At 47.9% G+C, this 26,986-nt stretch overlaps 1 protein-coding gene across 2 annotated transcripts; it reads right to left on the reverse strand.

The window, feature by feature from the left end:
• Positions 1-163: 163 nt before the first annotated feature.
• LOC135978995 (class I histocompatibility antigen, F10 alpha chain-like) lies at positions 164-26,968 on the reverse strand. Of its 2 annotated transcripts, none has more exons than XM_065579653.1 (7): positions 23,245-26,968; positions 22,705-22,980; positions 20,804-21,079; positions 19,235-19,336; positions 18,808-18,840; positions 2,040-2,081; positions 164-1,862 (listed from the first exon to the last, which is right to left on the reverse strand). In XM_065579653.1, exons 2-7 carry the CDS (start codon positions 22,862-22,864, stop codon positions 1,804-1,806), a joined length of 672 nt encoding a protein of 223 aa, XP_065435725.1. In that variant the 5' UTR covers positions 22,865-22,980; positions 23,245-26,968; the 3' UTR covers positions 164-1,803. The 2 variants fall into 2 exon arrangements, with proteins under 2 accessions (XP_065435725.1, XP_065435726.1); XM_065579654.1 differs by having other exon boundaries at positions 164-1,534; positions 23,245-26,966.
• Between the last annotated feature and the right edge of the window lie 18 nt (positions 26,969-26,986).

Raw genomic sequence — 26,986 nt, forward strand, 5'->3', positions numbered from 1 at the left:
GAGGATGTGGAATCCCCATCATTGGAGGTTTTTAAGAACAGGCTGGACAAACATCTGTCAGGGTGTGACAGATTTATGTTACCAAGCTGCCAGAGACCTTAGGTGATCAGTCTAAGGCAGCAGGATTTTTAGGGGTGGAGATGAAGAGAGCACACCAAGTAACTAAGTTTAAAGTTTTATTAAGAAAATAACAGCGGAGAGTGCTGCGTGTTTCCCACGTCACTCTGAGGAAGGAAGGAAGGAAACGTTCGTGCCTGAGCCCTAACCCATACTCTCACACGCACAACCCAAGTCTGGGTGTAATGTAAGAAGAAGGCGGGGGGAAGGGGGGACGGGAGTTCTTCCCTGGGCACAGGTTGTCCGGGGTCCGCTGTAAATCTCCAACTTGCTTCCGCTCTCGGGAGGGTTTTTACCCTAGGTGTTCCTGAGGGCTTTTGCTCTCTGCCCCAGTCTGAACCGGTTTTCTGTGGCTTCCTCAGCTTCCCCAAAACACTCCGGCTTCAGGGGATGGGAGACGGCTGTTCTCCCATTTGCTGACCTTCACAGTCTCCCTCGTTTTCGCAGCCCCTGCAGTTTCTGTTCTGTGAGTCTCCTTTCTTATGGCAGGGCAGGGTTGGAAGCTCGGCCCCCCTCTTTCTTGGCAGGTAGCAGAGAATCTGTTGTGTGCAGTGACCTTGGGCTGGAGTCAACCTCTTATCCAGGCCTAGCTGGAGTGTCAAATTAACCCGTTCCCTTGTCTCTCTCTCCCTCCTTTGGCCTCCTGAAACCTGCAAAGGAACCTTCCATTCCCCACTCACTCACACCTTTAACCCTTCCTAGAATACTGCACCAGCGTTAGCAACATACAATACTGATCTGCCTTCCCAGGGGACTTGAGGGAGAGGGCCATTGGGATGTGACAAGGGATGGTCTTGGTTTACTTGGTCTTGCCAGTGACCTCTTGAGGTCCCTTCTAGCCCAGCATTTCTATGGCTCTACAAATGGTGAACAGGCCATTAGAGGCACTTATAAACTAAATGCAGACACTTATTCCTGTCCAGGAGACTTCCTCCGCTGATGATAGCAACAGTGCTACCAGCTGTGAGTAGACCAGGCCATTTACCATGTTACAATCATGAAATTCTACAGAAAAAAAATAGGTCCCCCACCATATACACACAAGCAGTTACTGCTCACATATCTAGCATACCGTACAGAGTGTGCAAACAGCACTGCGCAGCGTAGAGCATTGAGTGCACACACTAAATGCTAGCAAATACTAAACTCTTACTAAAAGAGTTTTTATCCATTCACATTTTGGAAATTATTTTGTGCAAATAAAACATTATTACAGAAAACTATTACATCTAAAAGGTAAAACGTGGTTCAGTGAGCAGATAAATGAGGCCAGAAATCCCACTTGGGACACTCCAAGTGCCAGAGAAAAGCTGGGAGAGGTTGATTGGTTCTTGTAGGGAGACAGAGCAGAGCTCATCCATCTTCCTCTCTGGGGTCCCCTCAGGTTGTGGCACAGACTCCAACAGGCTCTGTTAAGCTGCAGAAGTTAAACACAGGCAACGTCTATTAAAGGGAACCTGCCATAATGGACGGTCACCCTAGTGGCTCCATGTTTAGTGGACAAAATCTCTAACCCCGCCGACAAAGCTTTTAGCTCCAGTGTCAGAGATCTGTGTTCCTGGAGCCTCAGGTGCTGGGCTCTGTCCCTCCTGCAGGTTCACTGGAGACTGTTCTCTGAAGCAGCTGGATTTATCATTACAAATCTCACCCAATGCTGTATCAGCAACCACAAAGAAACCCCTCTCACTAGAGTCTTTCACACCTAAATTCATCGCAGAGAAAACAAGGGGGATTTGGCTGCAAACCTGTGTGAATAAAAGGGAAATAAGAGATCCAGAACTCCCCTGTTCTGCTCCGTGGGGCTGGTTTGCTAGAGGGGACGGGCCAGTGAGACTCAGGGTCCAATGACTTGGACTAGGTGTCTCTCTCCAGAGGCCTCAGTGAGAACAGTGAACCCCCAGGCTAGAGCCCCCCTCACTTACCCTTGGCAGATCTGTCAGAGCCACTAGATCCTTGGTCACTTGCTGTGCAGAGGAGGAGGAGAAGAGAGAGTATATTAGCATCTCTCACAAGGCAGGGCTTCAGCGTAGTTAGTAGATACGGGGGACTCTTATCCAAAGGGAACAGTCATCACCTTACTCTTCCCTAGCAGTGAGGTGGTTGGTGCACAGATCAGTCTACAATGCAGCTGCCCTGGATTTCCACTATTCACATGCAAAAAACGTTACCATTGTACGAGGTCAGCACTGACTTGTGCTTTTCCTGTCTCTTCAGAATGGAAGCACTGAACACTCAACAGTCAAAGGCTAGCAAACTAAGAAATGCTGGGCTATGGATACTCAGGCCAAACAACCTCAACTCTGCCCCCTTCGGTCTGTGCCCAAATGGGTCCCTCAAGCAGACCACAGACTTCACCCTCACACCCTGCCAATCGACAGCAATTCCCGCTTCAATCAATGGCGCTGCACAGAACAGTGTGGATGGCATGAAGAGGAACGCTGATTTGGGTTGGTGCTGGGCACACAGACAAGGGTGAGTTTGGTTTGGCCTGGTGCTGTTCTACTTCCTGTTCCTATTCCCAGACCCACTGGGGCAGAGTTCGAGTTGCGTGGGAAGCATCATTCTACCTCGGCATATCCTGGTTTGCCAACCTTTGACTTCTGGGAATTCAACACTCTCATTCTGAAAGGACACAGGGAGCCCAGGGCAGGGTTGAGCACCTGCAACCTTAACTCCACGTTAGCAAAGTTCTTGCATGTGAATTTCCGTTGTTCTGGAGTAACGAGGAGGAGCGAAGGAGGCACGACTCAGGGCCAACTGTAGGAGGAAGGGGGATGCTCCGAGGAGGTTGTGTTGGCACTTCTCAAACCCCCTCAGGTACCCGCTGGAGACACCCCTGAGAGGGTAAAGAGAGAGCTGGACGGCTACACCCTAGCAGGGCCCGGCAGATCTACGCATTTTATACTGACTCTTGGTGCCAGGCATTAGATGGCCTCTGAGACAGTCCATCATTTATGTAAATATTTCCCATAGTTTTAGTTCCTAAAGATAATTGCAGGAGACAACTGAGGAGGGGATTTGAACTCGTGGTCCTCGAGGTGACAGCTTGGTGCTGACCTGACGTCAATGGAAAGACGCCCATTGGCTTCAACAGGCTTTGGATCAGGCCCAGACTTCACAAGCACCAAACCAACTTTCAGGTAAGTCAAAAGAAGTGTAACATTAAAAGCAGGTCAGACACCTTCAGGGTCACACTCAGCCACACACAGCACAGCTCTAGGGGGATAATAATTCTGCCCAACACCACCGTATACATTCCTGACCATCTGTGACGTTATTGATATAATCTGGGACCATATAGGTCATTGTTGCAACCAAGGTCCTGTAGTGGCACGCAAATCTTGTATAAAGGGGATCAAATGGGGTGTCTAAGACAAGGTTCTGGTTTACTGGTTATGATTATGCTGTCTATATGTGTGTATCACTTTTGGAATTGAAGTTATGAATATTGGCTCTATACTGTCTGTATTTCAAACTTATGCTATGCTGCTGGGTGACATCCCAGACAAACTGGTGTTAGCTCTGCCTAGCCTGCTTGATGGCCCATTAAGGACCATCAGCTATACAATGGACCCATTGAGAGAAGGCAGATACGCCTTGTAACTCAGCAAAGTATGCAGGGACTGGCCCATGTGACTCCAGACTCCATTTTGTTGTAATTTTCCACAGTAAGAACAAAGAGGTGTTCTTACACCTGGAAAAGACTATATAAGGCTGATGCCTCATCTCCATCTGGTCTTCAATCCTGCTTCATACCTCTGGAGGAACTTTGCTACAAGCTGAAGCTTTGAACAAAGGACTGAGGACCCATCCCAGCGGGGGATGTATTCCAGAGACTTGATTTGAACCTGCAGTTTATTCCATCGCTGCTGCAAGCCTGAACCAAGAACTTTGCCATTACTGTATGTAATTGATCCCATTTAACCAATTCTAACTCTCATCTCTATCTTTTTCCTTTTATGAATAAACCTTTAGATTTTAGATTCTAAAGGATTGGCAACAGCGTGATTTGTGGGTAAGATCTGATTTGTATATTGACCTAGGTCTGGGGCTTGGTCCTTTGGGATCAGGAGAACCTTTTTCTTTTACTGGGGTATTGGTTTTCATAACCATTTGTCCCCATAACGAGTGGTACTGGTGGTAATACTGGGAAACTGGAGTGTCTAAGGAGATTGCTTGTGAGACTTGCAGTTAGCCAGTGGGGTGAGACTGAAGTCCTCTTAGTCTGGCTGGTTTGGTTTGCCTTAGAGGTGGAAAAAACCCCAGCCTTGGGCTGTAACTGCCCTATTTGAGCAATTTGTCCTGAGTTGGCACTCTCAGTTGGGTTCCGCCAGAACCGCATTGTCACAGTGGCGTAGTCGTGCTTGGATCCACAGAACCAGGTCAATTAAGCTTTGGATCAGAACCCCACGTTATCCAAATTTGAATTTTGGGATTGAGAGTTTGGTTGGTTAAAGAGCAGTTGCAATGGGTGAGCAAAGAGCATATGAGGGCCTTGACAAAAAAGCCCTGAAAGATTTGTGTTCAGAAAAGGGGATAAGCTTTAGAAAGAAAGCTACAAATCAAGAACTGAGAGAGCTGTTAATGGCCAGTGATCAGAAGGCAGAAGCAATTGAAAAGCAAAAGGCAGCAAGTAAACTTCAACTTGAACATGAACAAAGACTGGCAGAAATTCGATTGCAGGAACTAGAAGCTGAGGCAAAAGTGCAAAGATTTCAGCTCCAAGTCAGAAAAGCAAGGGAAGAAAAGCAGAAATTGTATCCTCTTGAAAGTCCAGTTTATAACAATGTTGGTATGTTGTATAACTCTGAGCAGTTGTCTGGGTGTAACCAAATGTACCCCAATTCTGCCACCTTTTATGTAAATGCTTTTACTGTGTGTTCAGTAACGGGTGACTCCATAACTGGTGCCAATGCTCTGTATGGGAGTGGTAATGAAAGATTCACAGAGAATGTAAAAGTCAATGGTAAAAGCTGTGTAGGGCAAATTATGGCTTCTAACATCACTCTTGTTAAAGCAGATCTTGTCAAAGAGGAAGATTATTTACCAAATCAGAGTGTGAATGTTGTAGTCCTCTATGAGTTCACTGTCCGTGTGCCTTTAGCCAGAATCCACCTTGAATGGAATGGTGCTAAGCATGAAGTTATAGCTGGGGTAAGGAAGTTATTGCCTAAGGATCTTTTGATGGGGGAAAATGTTAAAGCTTTGTTCAGTCCAGGTGGTCAGTCACAGGACAGGAATGATCTTAAACCTGTGTCTATTGTGGGCAATGATTTGCCTGGGGAGGGTTGCTCCAAAGGTTTGTCTGAGAAGAGCTATTTGTCGGTAAATGAAGTTTCTGAATGTCGGTCTAGTGTCTCAGAAGTGAATCTGGAGTTGAATCAAGAGCAGCAAAATCTTATTGGGCAGGAAAATGTTTCTCTGGAGCAGACTAAAGAGGATGGTCAGGTGGAAGCCCTAACTGAGGAAGGAGAGGGTGGATTTTTGATGGGTGATGCTTTGGTGGCTAGTACAGCTTGTAAAAGTGAATCTGAAAAGGGTAACTGTGATTTGCTGGCAGTGGCTCAGTGTAGTAAAAAGAGCAGTTTATCTGCTGGGAGTGGCAAGGTGCCTGGTAAGGAAGCTGCCCCACTCTCCCAGTCTTTGTCTGTAGTCAGCCCTGTGTGCTGGGACAAAGGAGAGGAAGGCAGGAAAAGTTTGGAGGAGCCTGGGCAGCCTTGTGAGCTGATGGCTTTGTCTAGTCAGCAGTTTGGGAAGGCAGGGAGAGTGGAAGATGAATGTCCCTATACCTTACCTGTTTCCTGTGTGGAGAATAGTGACAGTGAAGGAAATGTGCTGTGTCTGTCAGGGGTATTGACTTGCCTATGGAGGAAGCTACCTCAGTCTCCAAGCAGTTGTCTGTGAACAGCCCTGTGTGCTGGGACAAGGGAAATGAAATCCCGAGCTATGTGTCTGGTAAAAAAGGTGTCTCCAGCTCTTCTTTGTCTGTGGAGCAGACAGAAGGTGCCTTTCGGCCTGTGATGGTTGAGGTTAGTGCAGTTGTCTCAAAGTTGGTTCTGAATTCAACTAAAGCCCAGGAAGGGAATGGTCCTAAGTCTGTGTCTGCTGGGGAGAATGGCACTGTAACTAAGTTGCATACAGTTAGTGTCTTAGCAAAATCCCAGAGACCAGACAATTCTGGTGCTTGTATTTTGCCTATTGCTAGTGTGTGGTTGGTAAAGGGTGTAGCAACACGGTCTAATCAGGGTAATACCCTAGCCGGGGCACACGGAGAGCATGCAGGTGATTTGGTTGTGTTACCTACTGATGGTGTGGAAACTTGTAGCAAGAAGGAAAGGATTCCTAAACTTGTGTGTGGCAAAGGAAAGGGAAATGTTTCTAACCTTTCATCTAGGAAGTCTATGGGTTTGCCTGAAAGGGGATTGTGTAGAAATCTGCCTGATGGGCCAAAGGAGATCCTGGATGTAAGTAAGACCCAGAAAAAATCTGTTGTTGCTCAGGAAAGTGTTCCTTTAGAGCAAGCCCTAGGTGAAGAGGGTAAGGGCAGAATTTCTGTGAGGGGTGATTTGCTGCTTAAAAAAGCTCCTGGGGAAAGGAATCCTCATGGTAATTTGTGCAAGCAGTTCCCTGCAAATGAAGGGTGTGAGAGTAATTTAATCAAGGAAGTTTCAGTTCCTAACAGCCAGAAATTTTCTGTTGTGAATGGATCCACTGACTTTCCTTTCCAAAGATCCAGTGTGGGTAGCTTTGAGAAGGTCTCAGATGGAGTAAGAGCTGTTAAGAAAATTGAGCAGCCCTATAACCGAGTGGCTGTGTGTGGCCAGCTTGTTGGGAAGACAATGGTGTTGGAACAGGAATGTCTCCATTCTAATTCTTTAAGTGAGCAGTCTGTGCTTCAGGGTCTGAGGACAGATTTGGTTACTGGTGTTTCAAAGCAGAACAGTTTTATGGCTAAATGCTTGAGGATGCAGGGGAGAGCAAGCAAACTCTCACCCTCAGACTCTTTGGATTTGTGTGGTATCTCTTTAAGACAGAGTCCAGCCTTGGAAATGATAACAGTTAAGGATATGAAAACTGGTGGACTGGCTTCTGTCTGTGGTAATGCAAATTACTTGTCTGGCTGGGAGGGGAAGGACTTGCTAATAGCTGTTAGCACAGAGAGCCCACCCCATCAGCCAGTAAATTCTGTTAAGCAAGAAAAATCAGGGTGTGATCCTGCAGGACAAGGAGGAAAGAGAAAACTGAATTTTGCAAAGGAAAGCCACAGGTTAACCCTAAAATGCCCAAACTCCAATGGTATTGAGCCAAAGGTGTGGCATGACAACCATGATTGTAGATGGACACTTGCAATGGATTTGTTGTTAATGCTAATGGTAATTTTGTAACTGATGTGTTGCTATTACCAAGAACTGTAAGAATGTACAATGTTCCTAATCTGTTGGAAAATCCCTTGAACATGTTAAAAGGAATACATGAGAACACACTTTATGTTAAAAGGCCTTGCTATACTAATGTTTCACAGTTGATGCCTGTAAACAGTATTGGAACTTTTCACAGGAGAAAAGACATTCCAGACCTAATGTACTGTATGAGAAGGGAAACTAAGGCACACTACCATATTGCCTTCATGGCTAAATGCCAAGATTCCTGTACTATGAACATCATTAATATCTGCATTTATTTGATGTTAATTGGGTTCCAAACATTTGCCCGAGCTTGTATGGATAAAGTAGCTGTTTTCTTTAGCTCTTAGCAAGGTCACATGAGACATACAGGAACCATGCTGCAAGAGCAGATCCAATCCACTATTGTTCTAACCAAGTTTTACCTTGTTTGTAAAGAGGTTCAATCATGTTGTTGAACACAATTTTGATAAACCATTTCTGTTGTTCTTTAGCCAGCTAAGCCATAGTGCCTAACCCCGATACTAGCCATAGTGAGATAAACCCAAGGATGGGGAGCTCTTGGGATGCAGTCAGTGATGTTTGTGTCATCCCTTCCTGCATCAATTTTGCGTTGGGGGTGTGACGTTATTGATATAATCTGGGACCATATAGGTCATTGTTGCAACCAAGGTCCTGTAGTGGCACGCAAATCTTGTATAAAGGGGATCAAATGGGGTGTCTAAGACAAGGTTCTGATTTACTGGTTATGATTATGCTGTCTATATGTGTGTATCACTTTTGGAGTTGAAGTTATGAATATTGGCTCTATACTGTCTGTATTTCAAACTTATGCTATGCTGCTGGGTGACATCCCAGACAAACTGGTGTTAGCTCTGCCTAGCCTGCTTGATGGCCCATTAAGGACCATCAGCTATACAATGGACCCATTGAGAGAAGGCAGATACGCCTTGTAACTCAGCAAAGTATGCAGGGACTGGCCCATGTGACTCCAGACTCCATTTTGTTGTAATTTTCCACAGTAAGAACAAAGAGGTGTTCTTACACCTGGAAAAGACTATATAAGGCTGATGCCTCATCTCCATCTGGTCTTCAATCCTGCTTCATACCTCTGGAGGAACTTTGCTACAAGCTGAAGCTTTGAACAAAGGACTGAGGACCCATCCCAGCGGGGGATGTATTCCAGAGACTTGATTTGAACCTGCAGTTTATTCCATCGCTGCTGCAAGCCTGAACCAAGAACTTTGCCATTACTGTATGTAATTGATTCCATTTAACCAATTCTAACTCTCATCTCTATCTTTTTCCTTTTATGAATAAACCTTTAGATTTTAGATTCTAAAGGATTGGCAACAGCGTGATTTGTGGGTAAGATCTGATTTGTATATTGACCTAGGTCTGGGGCTTGGTCCTTTGGGATCAGGAGAACCTTTTTCTTTTACTGGGGTATTGGTTTTCATAACCATTTGTCCCCATAACGAGTGGTACTGGTGGTAATACTGGGAAACTGGAGTGTCTAAGGAGATTGCTTGTGAGACTTGCAGTTAGCCAGTGGGGTGAGACTGAAGTCCTCTTAGTCTGGCTGGTTTGGTTTGCCTTAGAGGTGGAAAAAACCCCAGCCTTGGGCTGTAACTGCCCTATTTGAGCAATTTGTCCTGAGTTGGCACTCTCAGTTGGGTTCCGCCAGAACCGCATTGTCACACCATCGCCTTCTCTGCACTAGAAAAATTGGGACCCATCCCCGCAAGCAATGCAATTCCACCAGTGATAGCAAAGGTGGAGCAACTGAGGAGATGGGGTTCAGGTGTTTTTAACCACTGCATCATCTAGACTTCCTCTGAGCAAGGTTACAGAACATGTGTCTACAGCCACTCTACACTACTGAAGACGACCTCTGCTGGGAAAATAACAAAGCAGGGCAGATTATCCAACAAGTTCTTGGAATGTATTGGAGACATTTTTTCTTTCAGAAGGTGGAGAAAGCTACTAGGGGAGAGGCTGTTCTAGATTTAACTTTGACAAATAGGGAGGAACTGGTTGAGAATTTGAAAGTGGAAGGCAGCTTGGGTGAAAGTGATCATGAAATGACAGAATTCATGATTCTAAAGAATGGTAGGAGGGAAAACAACACAATAAAATAATGGATTTCAAGAAGACAGACTTTAGCAAACTCAGGGAGTTGCTAGGTAAGATCCCATGGGAAGCAAGTCTAAGGGGAAAAACAGTTCAGAAGAGTTGGAAAGTTCTCAAAGAGACATTATCAAGCACACAGGTGCAAACTATCCCACTGCACAGGAAAGCAATGAAGGATGGCAAGAGACCACACTGGCTTAAACCAGGAGATCTTCAATGATCTAAAAATCAAAAGAGAGTCCTACACAAAGTGGAAACTAGGTCAAATTACAAAGGATAACTGTAAACAAATAATGCAAGTATGTAGGGGCAAAATCAGAAAGGTCAAGGTACAAAACGAGATCAAACTAGCTAGAGACATAAAGGGTAACAACAAAACATTCTACAAATACATTAGCAGCAAGAGGAAGACCAAGGATAGGGTAGGCCCATTAGTCAATGAGGAAAGAAAGACAATAACAGAACATGGGAGGAGAGGTTGATACGCTGGAGGGTAGGGATAGGATACAGAGGGACCTAGACAAATTAGAGGATTGGGCCAAAAGAAATATGATGAGGTTCAACAAGGACAAGTGCAGAGTCCTGCACTTAGGAAGGAAGAATCCCATGCACTGCTACAGACTAGGGACCGAATGGCTGGGCAGCAGTTCTGCAGAAAAGGACCTAGGGGTTACAGTGGACGAAAAGCCGAATATGAGTCAACAGTGTGCCCTTGTTTCCAAGAAGGCTAATGGCATCTTGGGTTGTATCAGTAGGGGCATTTCCCGCAGACCGAGGGACGTGATCATTCCCTTCTATTCGGCACTGGTGAGGCCACATTTAGAGTACTGTGTCCAGTTTTGGGCCCCACACTACAAGAAGGATGTAGATAAATTGGAAAGAGTCCAGCGGAGGGCAACAAAAATGATTAGGGGGCTGGAGCACATGACTTATGAGGAGAGGCTGAGGGAACTGGGATTGTTTAGCCTGCAGAAGAGAAGAATGAGGGGGGATTTGATAGCTGCTTTCAACTACCTGAAAGGGGGTTCCAAAGAGGATGGATCTACACGGTTCTCAGTGGTAGAAGATGACAGAACAAGGAGTAATGGTCTCAAGTTGCAGAGGGGGAGGTTTAGGTTGGATATTAGGAACAACTTTTTCACTAGGAGGGTGGTGAAGAACTGGAATGGGTTACCTAGGGAGGTGGTGGAATCTCCTTCCTTAGAGGTTTTTAAGGTCAGGCTTGACAAAGCCCTGGCTGGGATGATTTAGTTGGGGTTGGTCCTGCTTTGAGCAGGGGGTTGGACTAGATGACCTCCTGAGGTCCCTTCCAACCCTGAGATTCTATGACTCTATGTGAAAATGGGGAAAGAGCTAAATGACTTTTTTGTTTCAATTTTCACCATAAGGTTTTATAGCAATTGGACGTCGAGCATAGTGAACACCAGTGAAATTGAGGTAGAATCTGAGGCTAATGTAGGGAAAGAACAAGTTTAAAATGATTTAGACAAGTTAGATATCTTCAAGTCACCAAGGCCTGATGAAAGGCATCCTAGAATACTCAAGGAACTGACAGAGCAGATATCTGAACCAATATCTTTGAAAAGTCATGGAAGATGGCAGAGAGGACTGGAAGAGGGGAAACATAGTGCCAATCTATAAAAAGGGGATTAGGCACAACCTGAAGAATTACAGACCAGTCAGTTTAACTTCAGTACCCAAAAAGATAATGGGGCAAATAATGAAGCAATCAATTTGCAAACACCTAGAAGATAATAAGGTGACAGTAACAGTCAGCCTGGATTTGTCAAGAACAAATTGTGTAAAACCAACCTGATAGCTTTCTTTGATAGGGTAACAAGCCTTGTGTATGGGAGGAAATGGTAGATGTGGTATAACTTGATTTTAGTAAGGCTTTTGATAATGTCTCATAGGACCTTCTCATTAACAAACTAGGGAAATATAGCCTAGATGGTGCTACTATAAAGTGGGTGCAGAACTGGTTGGAAAACTGTTCCCAGAGAATAGTTATCAATAGTTCACAGTCATGTTGGAAGGGCATGACAAGTGGGGTCCCTCAGGCCTGGTCTACACTAGGAGGTTATGTTGTATTTAGCAGCGTTAACTCGAATTAACCCTGCACCCGTCCACACAACAAAGCTATTTATTTCGACATAGAGGTCTCTTTAAATCGATTTCTGTACTCCTCTCCGACGAGGGGAGTAGCGCTAAATTCGACATGGCCATGTCCAATTAGGGTAGGTGTGTATGTAATTCGACGCTAATAGCTCTGGGAGCTATCCCACAGTGCACCACTCTGTTGACGCTCTGGACAGCAGTCCGAGCTCGGATGCTCTGACCAGCCACACAGGAAAAGCCCCAGGAAAATCTGAATTCCTTTTCCTGTCTGGCCAGTTTGAATCTCATTTCCTGTTTGGACATCGTGGCGAGCTCAACAGCACTGGCAACGATGCAGAGCTCTCCAGCAGAGGTGACCATGCAATCGCAGAATAGAAAGAAGGCCCCAGCATGGACTGATCGGGAAGTCTTGGATCTGATCGCTGTGTGGGGCGATGAGTCCATGCTTTCGGAGCTGCGATCAAAAAAACGGAATGCCAAGATCTACAAGAAGATCTCCAAAGCCATGACGGAGAGAGGATATAGCCGGGATGCAACACAGTGCCGCGTGAAAATTAAGGAGCTGAGACAAGGGTACCAGAAGACCAAAGAGTCAAATGGACACTCTGGATCCCAGCCCCACACATGCCGTTTCTACGAGGCACTGCATTCCATTCTAGGTGTGGCCGCCACCACTACCACACCACTGTCCGTGGACTCTGACGATGGGGTATTGTCGACGGCCGTTTCCTCGGAGAAGTTCGCGGACGGGGAAGATGAGGAAGGAGATATGGAGGACGAGGCAGTCGACAGCGCTTTCAATGCTGATTTCCCCAACAGCCAGGGGAAATCACCCTCACGGAGATCCCCTACCAACCCTCCCAAGGTGGTAACCCAGACCGTGAATCAGGGGAAACATCAGTAGGTAAGTGTTTTAAACATTTATTTTGAACAGAATAGGAATGGTATCTTAACAATGGGTTTTTCATGATTAGTTTGCCCTAGGCGCTTTAGTTTCTAGTCCTTGCCAGTGCAGCTACTGGAAAATTCTGTCAATATGTCCGGGGATAGAGCAGAAATCCTCCTGGGGCATCTTCACGAAGGTCTCCTGGAGGTATTGTGAAAGCCTTTGCATCAGGTTCCTGGGGAGAGCGGCCTTATTGCGTCCTCCATGGTAGGAAACTTTTCCGCGCCAGGCTAGCAGCAAGTACTCCGGGATCATTGCCTCGCAAAGCATGGTGGCATACGGCCCTGGTGCTTGCTGGCATTCACGCAGCATGCGGTCTTTCTCTGTCTCCGAAATCGTCATCAGAGTGATATCACTCATGGTGACCTGCTTTGAATTAGGGGAATGTTAGTATTGGGACTGATTGTCTGTTCCTTTACATAACTGTAACCGGCGGTTTACAGCCATGCGGTGGAGGCGTGACAGGGGCAGCATGGAGGGATCTTTCCCAGGGACAGCCGCGAGGGGGTTGGGACAGGGGCAGAGTTCATGCTGGCCGGATTGCCGGCAGCAGGAACTGGCCAATGCTAGGAGCATTGCTTGGAACGTGAAAGGAGGGCACTGCTATAAATTAAGCTTTAAGCAGCCAAAAGTCTACGGCTTACCATGTCCGCCTGCTAGCCGAATTCCGTTGTCCGGCCCCGCTTGTGTGATCTGTACAGCAAGACCCCAGGCACTCAATGGGAAGGCCGAAAATTCGACCTTGTACTGAGTGCGCATGTGATAGGTGCTGTGCATGGTCTTGTTCACAGAGAAAGACTATATTCATTGTTCGCAAAATTGTATCTTTCTGATGAATTCACTCCCTTTTTCCCATCCCACAGCTGCGAGTGTCTCCCGACCTACCCCAGCATCCCCCTCCCAGAGGCTGGCGCAGATCAGGCGACGAAAGAGAAGGACACGGGACGAGATGTTCTCAGAACTTATGGGCTGCTCCCAAGCCGAGGCGGCACAGCAGACCCAATGGAGGGAGAACATGTTGCAATACCAGCGATCACACAGCGAATGGGAGGACAGGTGGCGGCAGGAAGACCAGCAGGCAACTCAAACGCTGCTTGGACTAATGAGGGAGCAAACGCTCCGGCACCTTGTAGATGTTCTGCAGGACAGGAGGACAGAGCCCCGCTGCATTCTCTCTCTAACCGCCCTCCCCCGCCACAAAGTCCCATCCCCCCCTCACCCAAAGTCCCAAGAAGGAGGGGCGGCAGGGGCCGTGAAAACAGTCACTCCACCCCTGCAGACTGCTCAAGTAACAGAAGGCTCTCATTCCCAAAGATTTTATAAGTCCTTTCCTTCGCTCCAAGCACCTCACCCAAGCCCCGTCCCAGTTTCATCCCCTAACTGTGTAGTTCTTAATAAAAAATACGTTTCTGTTAATTACTGTTTCCATCATGTTCTTTTAGAGGAGAGTATCAGAGGGGTAGCCGTGTTAGTCTGAATCTGTAAAAAGCAACAGAGGGTCCTGTGGCACCTTTAAGTCAGTATGGAGATAACTCCAAGATAAGACTTGGAGTCTTCAGGACCAGACTCCAAAGAGAAACTGCTGAGCTCCAGTTCATTTGCAAATTTGACACCATCAGATCAGGATGAAACAAAGACTGTGAATGGCTATCCAACTACAGAAGCAGTTTCTCCTCCCTTGGTGTTCACACCTCAACTGCTAGCAGAGCACCTCACCCTCCCTGATGGAACTAACCTCGTTATCTCCATACTGATTTATACCTGCCTCTGGAGATTTCCATTACTTGCATCTGAAGAAGTGAGGTTCTTACCCACGAAAGCTTATGCTCCCAATACTTCTGTTAGTCTTAAAGGTGCCACAGGACCCTCTGTTGATTTTTAGAGGAGAGTGTGTTTGAAGGGAGGGAAGGGAGTTGGTAATTGGAGAGGACAGTCACCTTTACCAGGGTACAGACACGGGGGCAGGTTCAGCGGAAGGTCACACACACATTGCAGTCACTAGGCACCCTGGTCAGGCTGGGAGGTGGTTTTCATGTTCTGTGTGGGGGGGCTATGTGAGTGTGTGGCGGGGGAGGGTGGTTACAGATCTTATGCAGCGGTCCTTAGCCTGGATGACAGAGCCACGCAGCAGGGGATCTGTAACTCCCCCTCCCCCCCGCCACAAAGTCACATAGCCCCCACACACAGAGTCCCGAAAAGGAGGGGTGGCAGGCTCCGTTGAAACAACCAGTCCACCACTGCGGACCGCTCTAGGAGCAGGAGCCTGTCATTCCTCGAGTTTAGAAGCGTCCTTTCCATCACTACACCCACTCCCCACCAGTCTGCGTCCCAGTTTCAACACTTTACCACGAAATCCTTAATAAAGAAAACAGTGTTAATGAACAAAGTTTAATTTATTTTATTTTTAAAGGTGTGTTGGAAGGGGCGAGACGGGGTGAACAAGGTATGTAACTGGAGAGGATAGTCAACATTAAGTGGGTAAAGAAATGGGGGCAGGTGCAGCTTCTGTTTAAACAAACTTAATAGTCACAGGTTACCCTGCTCACTCTGGAACCTAGCTTTCAAAGCTTCCCGGATGCACAGCGCGTCCCGCTGGGCTCTTCTAATCGCCCGGCTGTCTGGCTGGGCATAATCAGCAGCCAGGCGATTTGCCTCAACCTCCCACCCCGCCATAAACGTCTCCCCCTTGCTCTCACAGAGATTGTGGAGCACACAGCAAGCTGCAATAACAATGGAGATATTGGTTTCGCTGAGATCAGAGCGAGTCAGTACACTTCTCCATCTCCCCTTGAGACGTCCAAAAGCACACTCCACCACCATTCTGCACTTGCTCAGCCGGTAGTTGAAGAGTTCGCTTTCACTGTCCAGGGCACCTGTATAGGGCTTCATGAGCCAGGGCATTAGCGGGTAGGCTGGGTCCCCGAGGGTCACTATAGGCATCTCCACATCCCCAACAGTTATTTTGTGGTCAGGGAAGTAAATACCTTCCTGCAGCCATCTAAACAGACCAGAGTTCTTGAAAACGCGAGCATCATGAACCTTGCCCGGCCATCCGACATTGATGTTGGTAAAACGTCCCCTATGGTCCACCAGTGCTTGCAGCACCATTGAAAAGTAGCCCTTTCGGTTAATGTACTGGCTGGCCTGGTGGGCCGGTCCCAGGATAGGGATGTGAGTTCCATCTATAGCCCCACCGCAGTTTGGGAATCCCATCGCAGCGAAGCCATCAATGATGACCTGAACGTTTCCCAGGGTCACTACCTTTGAAAGCAGTAGCTCAACGATTGCGTTGGCTACTTGCATCACAGCAACCCCCACGGTAGATTTACCCACTCCAAATTGATTCGCGACTGACCGGTAGCTGTCTGGCGTTGCAAGCTTCCAGAGGGCTATGGACACTCACTTCTGGACAGTCAGGGCTGCTCGCATCCGTGTGTCTTTGCGCTTCAGGGCAGGGGACAGCAACTCACAAAGTTCCAGGAAAGTTCCCTTACACATCCGAAAGTTTCGCAGCCACTGTGATTCATCCCAGACCTGCAGCACTATGCGGTCCCACCAGTCTGTGCTTGTTTCCCGGGCCCAGAATCGCCGTTCCACACCATCAACATGACCCATTGCCACCATGATGTCCACGGCGCGGGGTCCCATGCTTTGCGAGAGGTCTGTGCCCCTCTCAGACTTAATGTCCTCACTGCGCTGCCGTAGCCTCCTCGCCCGATTTCTCAGCATCTGCCTTTGAAAAAGGTGGATGATAAGGTGCGAGGTGTTGACAACGGCCATAACTGTAGCGATGATCGCAGCAGGCTCCATGCTCGCAGTACTGTGGCGTCCGCGCTATCAATCACCAGAAAAGTGCGCGAACTGATCGCCCGCCGGCGCTTTCAGGGAGGGAGGGCGGGAGTGAGGGTTGAATGACGACAGTTACTCAAAACCACCCTTGACACATTTTTTGCCCCAGCAGGCATTGGGGGCTCGACCCAGAATTCCAATGGGCAGCGGGGACTACAGGAACTGTGGGATAGCTGCCCACAGTGCACCGCTTCCAATGTCGACGCTTGCCCCGTTAGTGTGGACTCACAAAGTCGAATTACTGTCCTTAGTGTGGCTTTGACTTTGTAATATCGGTTCCACAAATTCGCTTTAAGTAAAATCGAACTACTCTCGTAGTGTAGACATACCCTCAGGGATCAGTTCTGGGTCTGGTTCTGTTCAATGGCTTCATCAAGGGTTTAGATAATGGCATAGAGAGTACACTTATTAAGATTGTGGCGATACTAAGCAGGAAGGGGTTGCAAATGCTTTGGAGGACAGGATTAAAATTCAAAATGATCTGAACAAACTGGATAAACAGTCTGAAGTAAATAGGATGAAATTCAATATGGACAAATGTAAACTACCCCACTTAGGAAGAAACCATCAATTGCACACATCAAAATTGGGAAATGACGCCTAGGAAGAAGTACCACAGAAAGGAATCTGGGGTCATAGTGGATCACAAGCTAAATATGAGTCAACCGTGTAACACGGTTGCAAAAAAAGGCAACATCTTTCTGGGATGATTAGCCCGAGTGTTGTAAGCAAGACACAAGGAGTAATTCTTCCTCTCTACTCTGTGCTGATTAGGCCTGAACTGGAGCATTGTGCCCAGGAAGGATGTGGACACATTGGAGAAAGTCCACGGGAGAGCAATACGAATGATTAAAGATCTAGAAAACATGACCTATGAGGAAAGATCGAAAGAATTGGGTTTGTTTAGTCACAGAAGAGAAGACAGAGAGGGGACATGATAACAGTTTGCAAGTACATAAAAGGTTGTTACAAGGAGGAGGGGAAAAATTGTATTCATCAACTTCTGAGGACAGGACAAGAAGCAATGGGCTTAAATTGCAACAAGGGAGGTTTAGGTTGGACATTAGGGGAAAAAATCTTGTCAGGATGGTTAAGCACTGGAATAAATTGCCTAGAGAGGTTGTGGAATCTCTCTCATTGGAGGTTTTAAGAACAGGTTAGTCAGGGATGGTCTATATCAGAGGTCTTAAAACATGCGGCCTGTGGGGCTAGTTCCTGCAGCCTGCAAAGCTCCCCGTGGCCCACTCCCCACCCCCTCCAGGCTGGGGGTGGGCAAACTATAGCCCCCGTGGCGCCGCAAGCCCTGCGCCGCTCCCTGAAGCGGCCGGCACCACGTCCCTGTGGCGGCGGGGCGTGGGGGTGGGGGCAGAGGGCTCTGTGCGTTGCCCTCCCTTCCAGGCACCGCCCCTCCGCAGCGCCCATTGGCCGGGAACGGGGAACCGTGGCCAATGGGAGCTTCGGGGCAGGTATCTGGAGGAGCAGCAAGGCCAGTGCACGGAGCCCTGTGGCCCCTTCCCCAGGGGCCGCAGGCATGTGGTTCCGGCTGCTTCCCGGAGTGGCGCTGGGCCAGGGCAGGCAGGCAGGGAGCCTGTCCTGGCCCCGGAGCTGCTCTAGGTAAGCGGCGCTGGGCCGGAGCCCACACCCCAACCCTCCTGCACCCCAACTCCCTTCCCTGAGCCCCCTGCCGCACCCTGCACCCATCCTGCACCCCAACTCCCTGCCCTGAGCCCTGGCCACACCCCGCACCCCTCCTGCACCCCCTGGGAGCAGGGAGGGGGTGGAGTTAGGGTGGGGAATTCAAGGAAAGGGGTTGGAATGGGGGCAGGGAAGGGGTGGGAAAGGCAGGGAAGGGGCGGGGCCTAATAGAAGGGGCAGAGTTGGGGCAGGGCTGGGGGCAACAGGGGAGGGGTGTCAGTGATGTGGCCCTCGAGCCAATGCATTAGTCCTCATGTGGCCCTCGTGGCCATTTGAGTTTGAGATCCCTGGTCTAGATAATAGCTAGTCCTGCCTTGAGTGCAAGGGACTGGACTAGATGTCCTCTCGAGGTCCCTTCCAGTTCTAGGATTCTATGGTACTAGAGCAATAGTTGGAGATTTCCCGAAAAGCCTCATTGTAGACAAGGTCTATGAGTGGGAGCGAGGATCTCCTGTCAGTGGCTCCAGGCTAAAATCCACAAGCAAATACTGATGGCTGTTCAGAGATGGTCACTTGAAAAGAGGCGATGGGTCTCTTGTCACTTACCCTGAGCTACAGCGTAGCCGTCTCCCGTCCTCCCTGCAGAGAGAAGGCAAATTTCAGTGAATGCAGCTCCCGAGATAGGAACCGACTCCGATCTGTGCCCACAGCTCAGAAACAGGACCCCTGGCGCCAGTAATGGACTCAAGGTCCCAGGCGCTCACGATCGGCAGGAGAGAAAGACACGACACAGTTTCCAAAGATCTCAGTCCACTGGCTGCTGGGCTCGCTGGAAAACCAAGCCTCATATAAACTGTAACCCGCACCAAGGTTCTGGGTCTGGCCCTCCAGCAGCTCCCATCGGGGTCATTAGCTCAGTCCCGCAGTGGGACAGTCACACAGTACTGACACTGGCTCCTGTATTGCTGTTGGCCTTAGGTAGGTGTGCAGGGCCCGGCAAGTCCAGGAAATGCCCCCAACCCAGCCATTTTACCTGGGCATTGCTTTTTCCAGAAGAATACTCCGATTATAACACCAATCAGGACAGCTGCAGTGATAACTCCAGCCACAATGGGAATCAAACTATTATTTGGTTCTGAAATGGAATGGAGAGAATGAGCAATGGGGAAAAATCCCCCACTAAAACCCCCCTTTCATCCCAGTGCAGGGATCAGTCAGTCAGCTCCCCAGATAAGGGCTGAATCCTGCAACCATCCACCCCTTCCAATGCAGCCACCATGTACCTACCAGGCATTATACCCCACCACAGAAAGTCCTGGACACTAGACCCAGCCTCTACCACTTCAATTCATAATAAATATTTAGCACTTAAAATAGAAGATTTTTATAACATTAATCAATCTTCATAAACCTAATTATGGGAGAGAATGAATGTCAGTATCGTCCCTAAACAGGAAAGGGGGAGACTTGCTGAAGATCACACAGAGTCAGTGAAAGAGCCAGGAATAGACCCCAGGAATCCTGACTTCCAGCCTTCCACTTTAAGTTTCATTAATCAGCTTCTCCTGTTGTCTGAAAGATCCACATAATAATACAGCAAAAAGAAAAATATTTCTAAGAGAATAAGGAAATGTGGTTTATGACACAAAAATTGGCAGGGACGTAGTAGCAGGATTATGATGTGAAACCATCTGTTGACTAGATTTCCAGTGCAGGCTGCCCTTTTAGAAATTGTTTGCACTTCCAAATGCTGCATTTTTCCACTTCCCAATTAACCAAGCAAAAAGATGGGTAATAAATTCTCTCTCGACTTCCTTGTGCTAGGGGCATAGGAGACTCTCCCCCGATGCAGGGTTCTAATCTGCCTCCTCGCTCCATTCCAAGGCCAGACCCTCTCTTCCAGCATCACTGCGCACAGAAACAAGCTGCTCCCAACATTAAATCTCTACCTCTGGCCACATGGGCCCATAGAGTCGTGTTTCTGAGAACCTGCTGAATCCTAGGACTAGAAGGGACCTCGAGAGCTTATCTAGTCCCGTCCCCTGCACTCATGGCAGGACCACGAGTGCATGAAGTTGAGAACGGGCTGGAAGCTGAAGCAAGACCAACTCTGTCTGGAAATAAGGGGCAGATTTGAGCTTCTCCTGGGATGTGATAAATTCTCCATCCCTTGGAGACTACATCTGGAATGGAAATCTCTTTCTGAAGGATCAGCGCTAGTTTGCCCACAGATGACCAGACTGTGATTCCCCCCTGCCCTGGACTAGGCAGGAGCTCAGATCAGATGATTAGAATGGTCCCTTCAGGCCTTAATGTCTCGTTGTTAATCTTCTCCCTTCAGAGACACTGTATTGCTGAGATGTATCCAACTGCCCCAGAGGCAGCAAACTGGAGAGCAAGACATGAGCCCCAGGCACTGTGGGTCCCAACTCTAGCACAAGAACTTGACTGCAGGGGGACAGAGCCAAAGAGGACAGGGCCTCACAGACCCTGAGAAAGTCCAGCTTCAGCCTATAAATCCAAATGAGAATTTTTCAGGGGTTGAGTTTAATGGATTCCCCCTCTCCCACTAGGAAAACAGGCAAACACACAAACTCCTTACCCCAGGAGACAGAGAGTGGCTCTAACAGGCTTTCATGCTCCACTTGACATGAATATTGGGCTTTGATCTTGGGATCAATCTCCATTGTCACCCAGGTCTGGTAGGTCCCATCCCCATTGGGTAGGATGCCTTCAGAGTAGGTCTCCTGCTGTCTGCTCTCCCCATTTTTCAGCCAGGTCACGGTGATGTCCCGGGGGTAGAATCCACTGACCTTACAGGAGAGGGTGGTGAGGCCGTCACGAGATGACCTATCGCTCACTCTAGCTGTTGGGCACACTGGGAAAAAGAAGAAACTCAAGTGAGGTGTTTTCAAGCTCTAATCCAGGCAGCATTTTCTAGAGCTTTGCAGCATGAAATTCTGAGACCCGAGCAGTGGGAGAGGATGAGAATCCATGAGACAGAATCCCTCTGATGAGAGAGAACCATCATGTTAGAGGATTTCTGTGCCGAATTCACAGTATCAGCAACGGTGAATCCTGAATCCAGGTCCCTGACCTGGCCTCTGCTCCAAACCACAGAGACACAAATACTTTGACAGGCTTCACTAAACTCCAGATACAGGTGTCAATCACACACTAGGTTTGTACCCATCTCCTCTCAGTCCCTGGATTTGAAAGAGAGGAGAATCTTGCCCTGGCCAGGGAGCAAAAACTGGACTGAATAAACTGACCAATTAGAGATGGAAAGGGCCCATTAAACAAAAAGTGACACACAGTGCTAAATTGCCCCTCAAACGAGCTAATATGAATTGGCTCATTTCTTGTAGGTTGTTACCAAATCTATTTACCCCAGTATTATGGATTTCAAAAGGAATTATGCTAATGTTGAAAAATCAGTTTCCCAGCCCCCTGGCACTGAAATACACATTACAATGCTGTGTATGGATTTTTCTTGTTGGCATTTGTAAAGATGGCAAAGGACAAGATAATGTTCTGCTGAGGTTTGTGAGAGAAATAAGCAATTAGGATAATTGTTGCAAAAAACTGGGTAGAAATTTCAAGTAACCTTGAACAGCAAGTGCAAACTGTTTGGGAAGGGAAAGATCAGGGTGTGTAATGATGCTAACGAATCTGGGAAATGTGTGTATATGGTAACAGACAAGGTACATAAATGGGTAATAGTGAGTTAACATTTTGAAGCAGACTGTCCTCCTGAGTTGGAGTGTTAAAGCATTTAACCTCTTCCCTTCTATGTTTGTGATTAATCTTTAACTAAAAAGCTTTGGTAATAAATTTGAGTGTGATTATCTGGTGTCTTATTGATAAAAGAATCGAAAAGTAAGTATGAAAGTGTTGCAGCAAAGGTAGGTCTTGAGGGGGAAAACTTTAAGGACAAGGGGACCCTTCTTCCAGGTTAGTATGGGGAGGGCAATTCCACATGTAGGGAATGGCATGGAAGGAAGCACATAAATGACTGTAGGAGAAGTTTGGCAACAAGGACAAAGCTACCATCATTAATGGAACACGGGCTGGGGGCAACACAAGAAATATGATGGTACAGACAGTGAATGGGGAAGAATTACATGGTGAATGAAGCTGGTGTCCATAGAAGTGGCACTTCCATAATTAAGCAGAGTGCTCTAACATGCACAAGTACAGATTGCCTTGATAACGGCTGTGTCACATCAGAGGAAGAGGTAGAATTTGTGATGTGAAGTTGCGCTCATTTGGTCAAGTGGCTCTGGAGATGCAGCTTCTCTACAGTGAACTGCTTTTAACATTTTCAATTTCTTATCTTTTTTTCCAGCAGAACTGATGGGGAAGGGGTTGTTTCCCCACCTATCCCTGGTGCAAGGTTCGCTGAATATCCCCCTACCCACCTGCTCCAGTTTGGAACTGGGGCTGGGGAATGGAGATGTAGCCAGTAGTGTCCCCCTAGGTGGGGCTTGTCCCTCACCTTACCTTTCCTCTGTAGAGTCTCCTTCCCGTACTCTAGAGCACTCCTTAGCCAGGAAATACAATTCCCCTCCACGTAGCGTTTCCACTGCTGGTTGTCATTTACTTCAGCCTCCCATCTCCTCTTGGTGATCTGAGCCCCAATATCTGCTGCTACCCAAGTCATGGTCTCCTTATCGAAGGTAAGAAAGTCTCGTCCGTCATATGAATCCTGGTAAAACCCCTGAATGCTGTTGTCTTCCCGGAGATCACAGCCGTATATCGTCTGGATGATGTGAAACCCTGAAACACAGCTGAGGGTCAGAAGCAGTCTCTCTCTGAAAATCTCACCAAGAGCCCACTGCAGGTAGCCCAGTGGTTCTTCTTCTTGCTACTGGGCCCTCCCTCCCCTGAGAAATGGGGTTCCCACTTATGCTGTTGGGTCCTACACCCTCCCAGCTCCTTTCAGGGGGGAACCCAAACCCACAGGGGGCACCCTCTCCATCTGTTGGGTCTTGTACACTAAAGAGCCCCCACTGCAGAGAGCTCACAACCTTCAAGGAATACCTCACTGCTGCTTGTTCTTGTATGTTCCCTGCAGGAGGAGCAGGGTGGCACAATCCCAAAGGGAGTACTCCGGATATTGCAGGGATCTATCCCCTCCAGCTCTCTTCTGCTCTCTGAGGATCCCCCCAGTTCTCGTAGTCAGGGTCAATCTGGAGAAGAGAGGGAGTTCAGGGTGTCTGTACCCAACTCTCTTCTGCTCTGGTTGTTAATTTTGCAGGGTCCTCAGGATCACTTGGTCCCCCACCTCCGTCATTGACAGTACCCCCATTCCCCTGTGAGGAGGAGGTACAGGTCTGTCCCCCACACTAACCTCTGCTCTGGTTTAATGACCTCACAGAATGCCCAGGGTCACTCTGTTTCCCTGCCCCATCTTCTCTGTGCCCCCAACTCAGTCTAGGAATGGCAAAGAACCAACTTCATATGCTTGGCCTCTTTTTCACATGGCCACTGTCTCAAGGTGATTCCCTGTGAAGATCAGGCCACTGACGGCCCTTAGTTCAGCTAGCCACCATTTTCCTACAGCCAGGCTAATCTTCACAACAACGGCCCCCATCTCGCACACAACCAAGAGCAGACTCAGTTAATGGAGCCACCCCTGGGCTGATAGGAGGCAGGGAGGGAGACTGGGGGGGAGGGAAGGGGGATGGGGACAGGAAGGAGAATTTAGGGGAGTGGGAGAGAGGCTGTGGTGAACAGAGAACAGTGTGGGGATCACGAGGAAGACTGAAATGTGGGGAAAGGATCAGACCCCTAGCTTGGCAAACTGGGTAGAATGTTGGGGCACAAAAATAACTCACACAGGGTCCCAAATATTTTCACCCCTCCCTCACCCTGCATTAGATACATCGAGGTAAATGCCAAGATTTTCAGCAATGACTAGTGATTTTGGGTGCCTAACTGAGACCCTTTAAAGGGGCCTGATCAGAAAGTGGGAGCACCCGGCCTCTCAACATCAGACACCCAAAAATCACTAATCACTTGTGGAAAACATTAAAAGTAACAACAGCTACAGAAAGGTTAGTAACCATTTTTTCTTCTTCAACTGTTTGCACATGTCCCTTCCATGTTCGGGGACTCCCAAGCAATACCGTAAGAGGTGGGCTCGGAGTTCATGGACACATGGATTACAACACTGCCCAGCCAAACCCAGTGTCATCTCTCACTTGGTGGGTAATGGCGTAGTTGGAAGAAAAAGTATGTACTGACGCCCAGGTGGCTGCTCTGCAAATGTCCTGGATCAGGCCTGGGCCATGAACGCCACTGAGGAAGCTTGTGCTCTCACAGAATGGGCCGCAAGGAAGGCAGGTGGTGGGACACCTGCCTGCTCGTAGCACATGTGAATGCACAATGTAATCCACAATGAAATTCTCTGAGCCAAAAGGGGTAGGGTTTTCATCCTATCAGAGCGGTGTGGATTTATGGATCAGCTTAGGACACCTGCCTAACATCCAGAGGGTGGAGATGTCATTCCTCCCTATTCTTGTGCGGCTTGAGGAAGGGAATGGGCAGGAAAATACCCTGATTACTATGAAACTCCAAGATTACCTTTGGGAGGAACACGGGGTGGGGGCAACGTTGTACCTTGTCGCAGTAGCGTAGCCGGGTTGGGGGGGAGCAGGGGGAGCGGCCGCTCCCCCACTGAGCAGAAGCTGTGCCTTTTTTGTGCTCCGACGCCTTTTGCTCCTGCGCTGCTGCCGGAGTGGAGCATTTTTTTTTTGCTCCCAGCGCCTTTTTTTCTCCCGACACTTTTTGCTCCCGGTGCCTTTTTTTAGCTCCGCTCCCCGTGCTCTTAACCTGGCTACGCCACTGCCTTGTCGTTAAAGAACACTGTATATGGAGGTTTTGACATAAGAGCTCTAATCTCCGAGCCCCTCCTGACTGAGGTAATTGCTACCAGAAAGGCGACCTTCTAGGAAAGGTCCAACAGAGGGCACAATGCTAGAGGCTCAAAGGGAGGCCCCGTGAGCTCTGACATGACCAGGTTTAAGTCCCCCAGGGGGATGTTGTCAAGGCTGATTCCCCACTCTGGCATTTCGAGTGCAGAAGGTGGGAGCCTGCAAGGACTCGAAAAATTAATACTGGCCACTCCAGCCTGGTAATGCTGCCACCACCCAAGTGAAAATCTGCCTTTTGCCAATCCAGAAGAACTCTCTTGGGAAGTTTTTCTGGGGCGCCTCGGCTTTTCCACCCCTTCTTCGGGAAAGCCAAGAAAGGAAACAAAAGAAAAGGAGAACCCAGCGGTTGTATTAGCTGATTAATATATGCACAACCTCTTTACCTCATAAGACACAGAAATCCAGTCATGTTCTTACAAAAAGGAAATTTTATTTAAAAAAAAGAAAGAAAACACCCTTGGAAAACTTAGGTTATTGCTAGATCTTAAAAGAGCAACTGCAAGGATTAATCACCAAGAGTAGCTTTCTTGGGATCCAGTTTAAAGGTTACAACAAAACAAAAGCACGTGGGGTTAGCACAAAGGAATACACAAGCCATAAAAAGAGATCGGCCTAATCGTGTCTACCTGAACATTTCATGTTCTACTTCTGTCATAAATATAAAGGGACGGGGGAGAGGGTCTGATGCAGTGCTATAAAATCCTCTTACCAGTAAAGGGTTAAGAAATTCAGGTAACCAGACTGACACCTGACCTGGCTGGCATCTGACCAATAAGGGGACAAGATACTTTCAAATCTTGGGATGGGGGAAGACTTTGTGTGTGGCTCTTTGTCTGAGTCAGAGTGATCTTGGGAGACAAGAAGTACCTGCAGAAAATCAATCTCCTCAACCAGTCATCTTCTCACCAAACCTCACTTTTCTAAAGTAAGTTTAGTCAGCATTGCGAGTAGGTTTCTGTTTGTTTTGCTTGGTGAGCTTTCCCTGTGTTAGGGGGGGGGGGGGGTTATTCCTGTTTTTTCTGTAACTTTAAGATTTTGTCCAGAGGGGGAATCCCTCTGAGTTTGGAAATTGAGTACCCTGTAAAATAGTTACCATCCTGATTTTACAGAGATGATTTTACCTTCTTTGTTTTAATAAAATCCTTCTTTTAAGAACCTGACTGTTTTCTATGGTTTTAAAACCCCGGGAGTGGGTTTTTAGATCACTGTGTAACCAATTGGTTAGGAGATTATTCTCAAGCTTCCCAGGAAAGGGGGTGTACGGGCTTGAGAGGGTATTTTGGGGGGGAAGGGGAACTTCAAGTGGTTCCTTTCCAGGATTCCTGTTTAAAACACTTGATGGTGGCAGTGAGAGAAGCATTTATCAGGGTGCAGGGAATTTTGTACCTTGGGGGTTTTAACCTAAGCTGGTAGAAAAAGCTTAGGAGCTCTTCATGCGGGTCCCCACGTCTTTACCCTAGAGTTTAGAGTGGGGAGGGAACCCTGACAACTTCCATATCGGTGGTTCCAAATGAGTAGTTTCTAGGTATGATCCTGATGATTTTTCATACCTGGCCCAGAGCTTTTTACGGCATAAGTACTGCCCTCTCCCTCTGCAGCAAAGAGAACAAAAGACACACACACCCAGCACTTTTCCCCACTTTGAGAGGGTACAGCTTCCTTACTGGTTCCCCTGGTCAGGTGCCAACTCATTTTAAGCTTACTTCTTAACTCTTTACAGGGAAGGCAGTTAGGGTACCGCTGCTAAGGAGGATTCAATAGCTACTGAATGGTTGGGGTGCTACCCCCACTCATTTATCACAGAGGGGTTCCCAGATTTGTGGGTACAGCCTTTCAAAGCCCTCGAG

This window comes from Chrysemys picta, unplaced genomic scaffold (genome assembly GCF_011386835.1).
Source record: "Chrysemys picta bellii isolate R12L10 unplaced genomic scaffold, ASM1138683v2 scaf602, whole genome shotgun sequence".
In the NCBI taxonomy this organism is placed as follows: domain Eukaryota; kingdom Metazoa; phylum Chordata; order Testudines; family Emydidae; genus Chrysemys; species Chrysemys picta.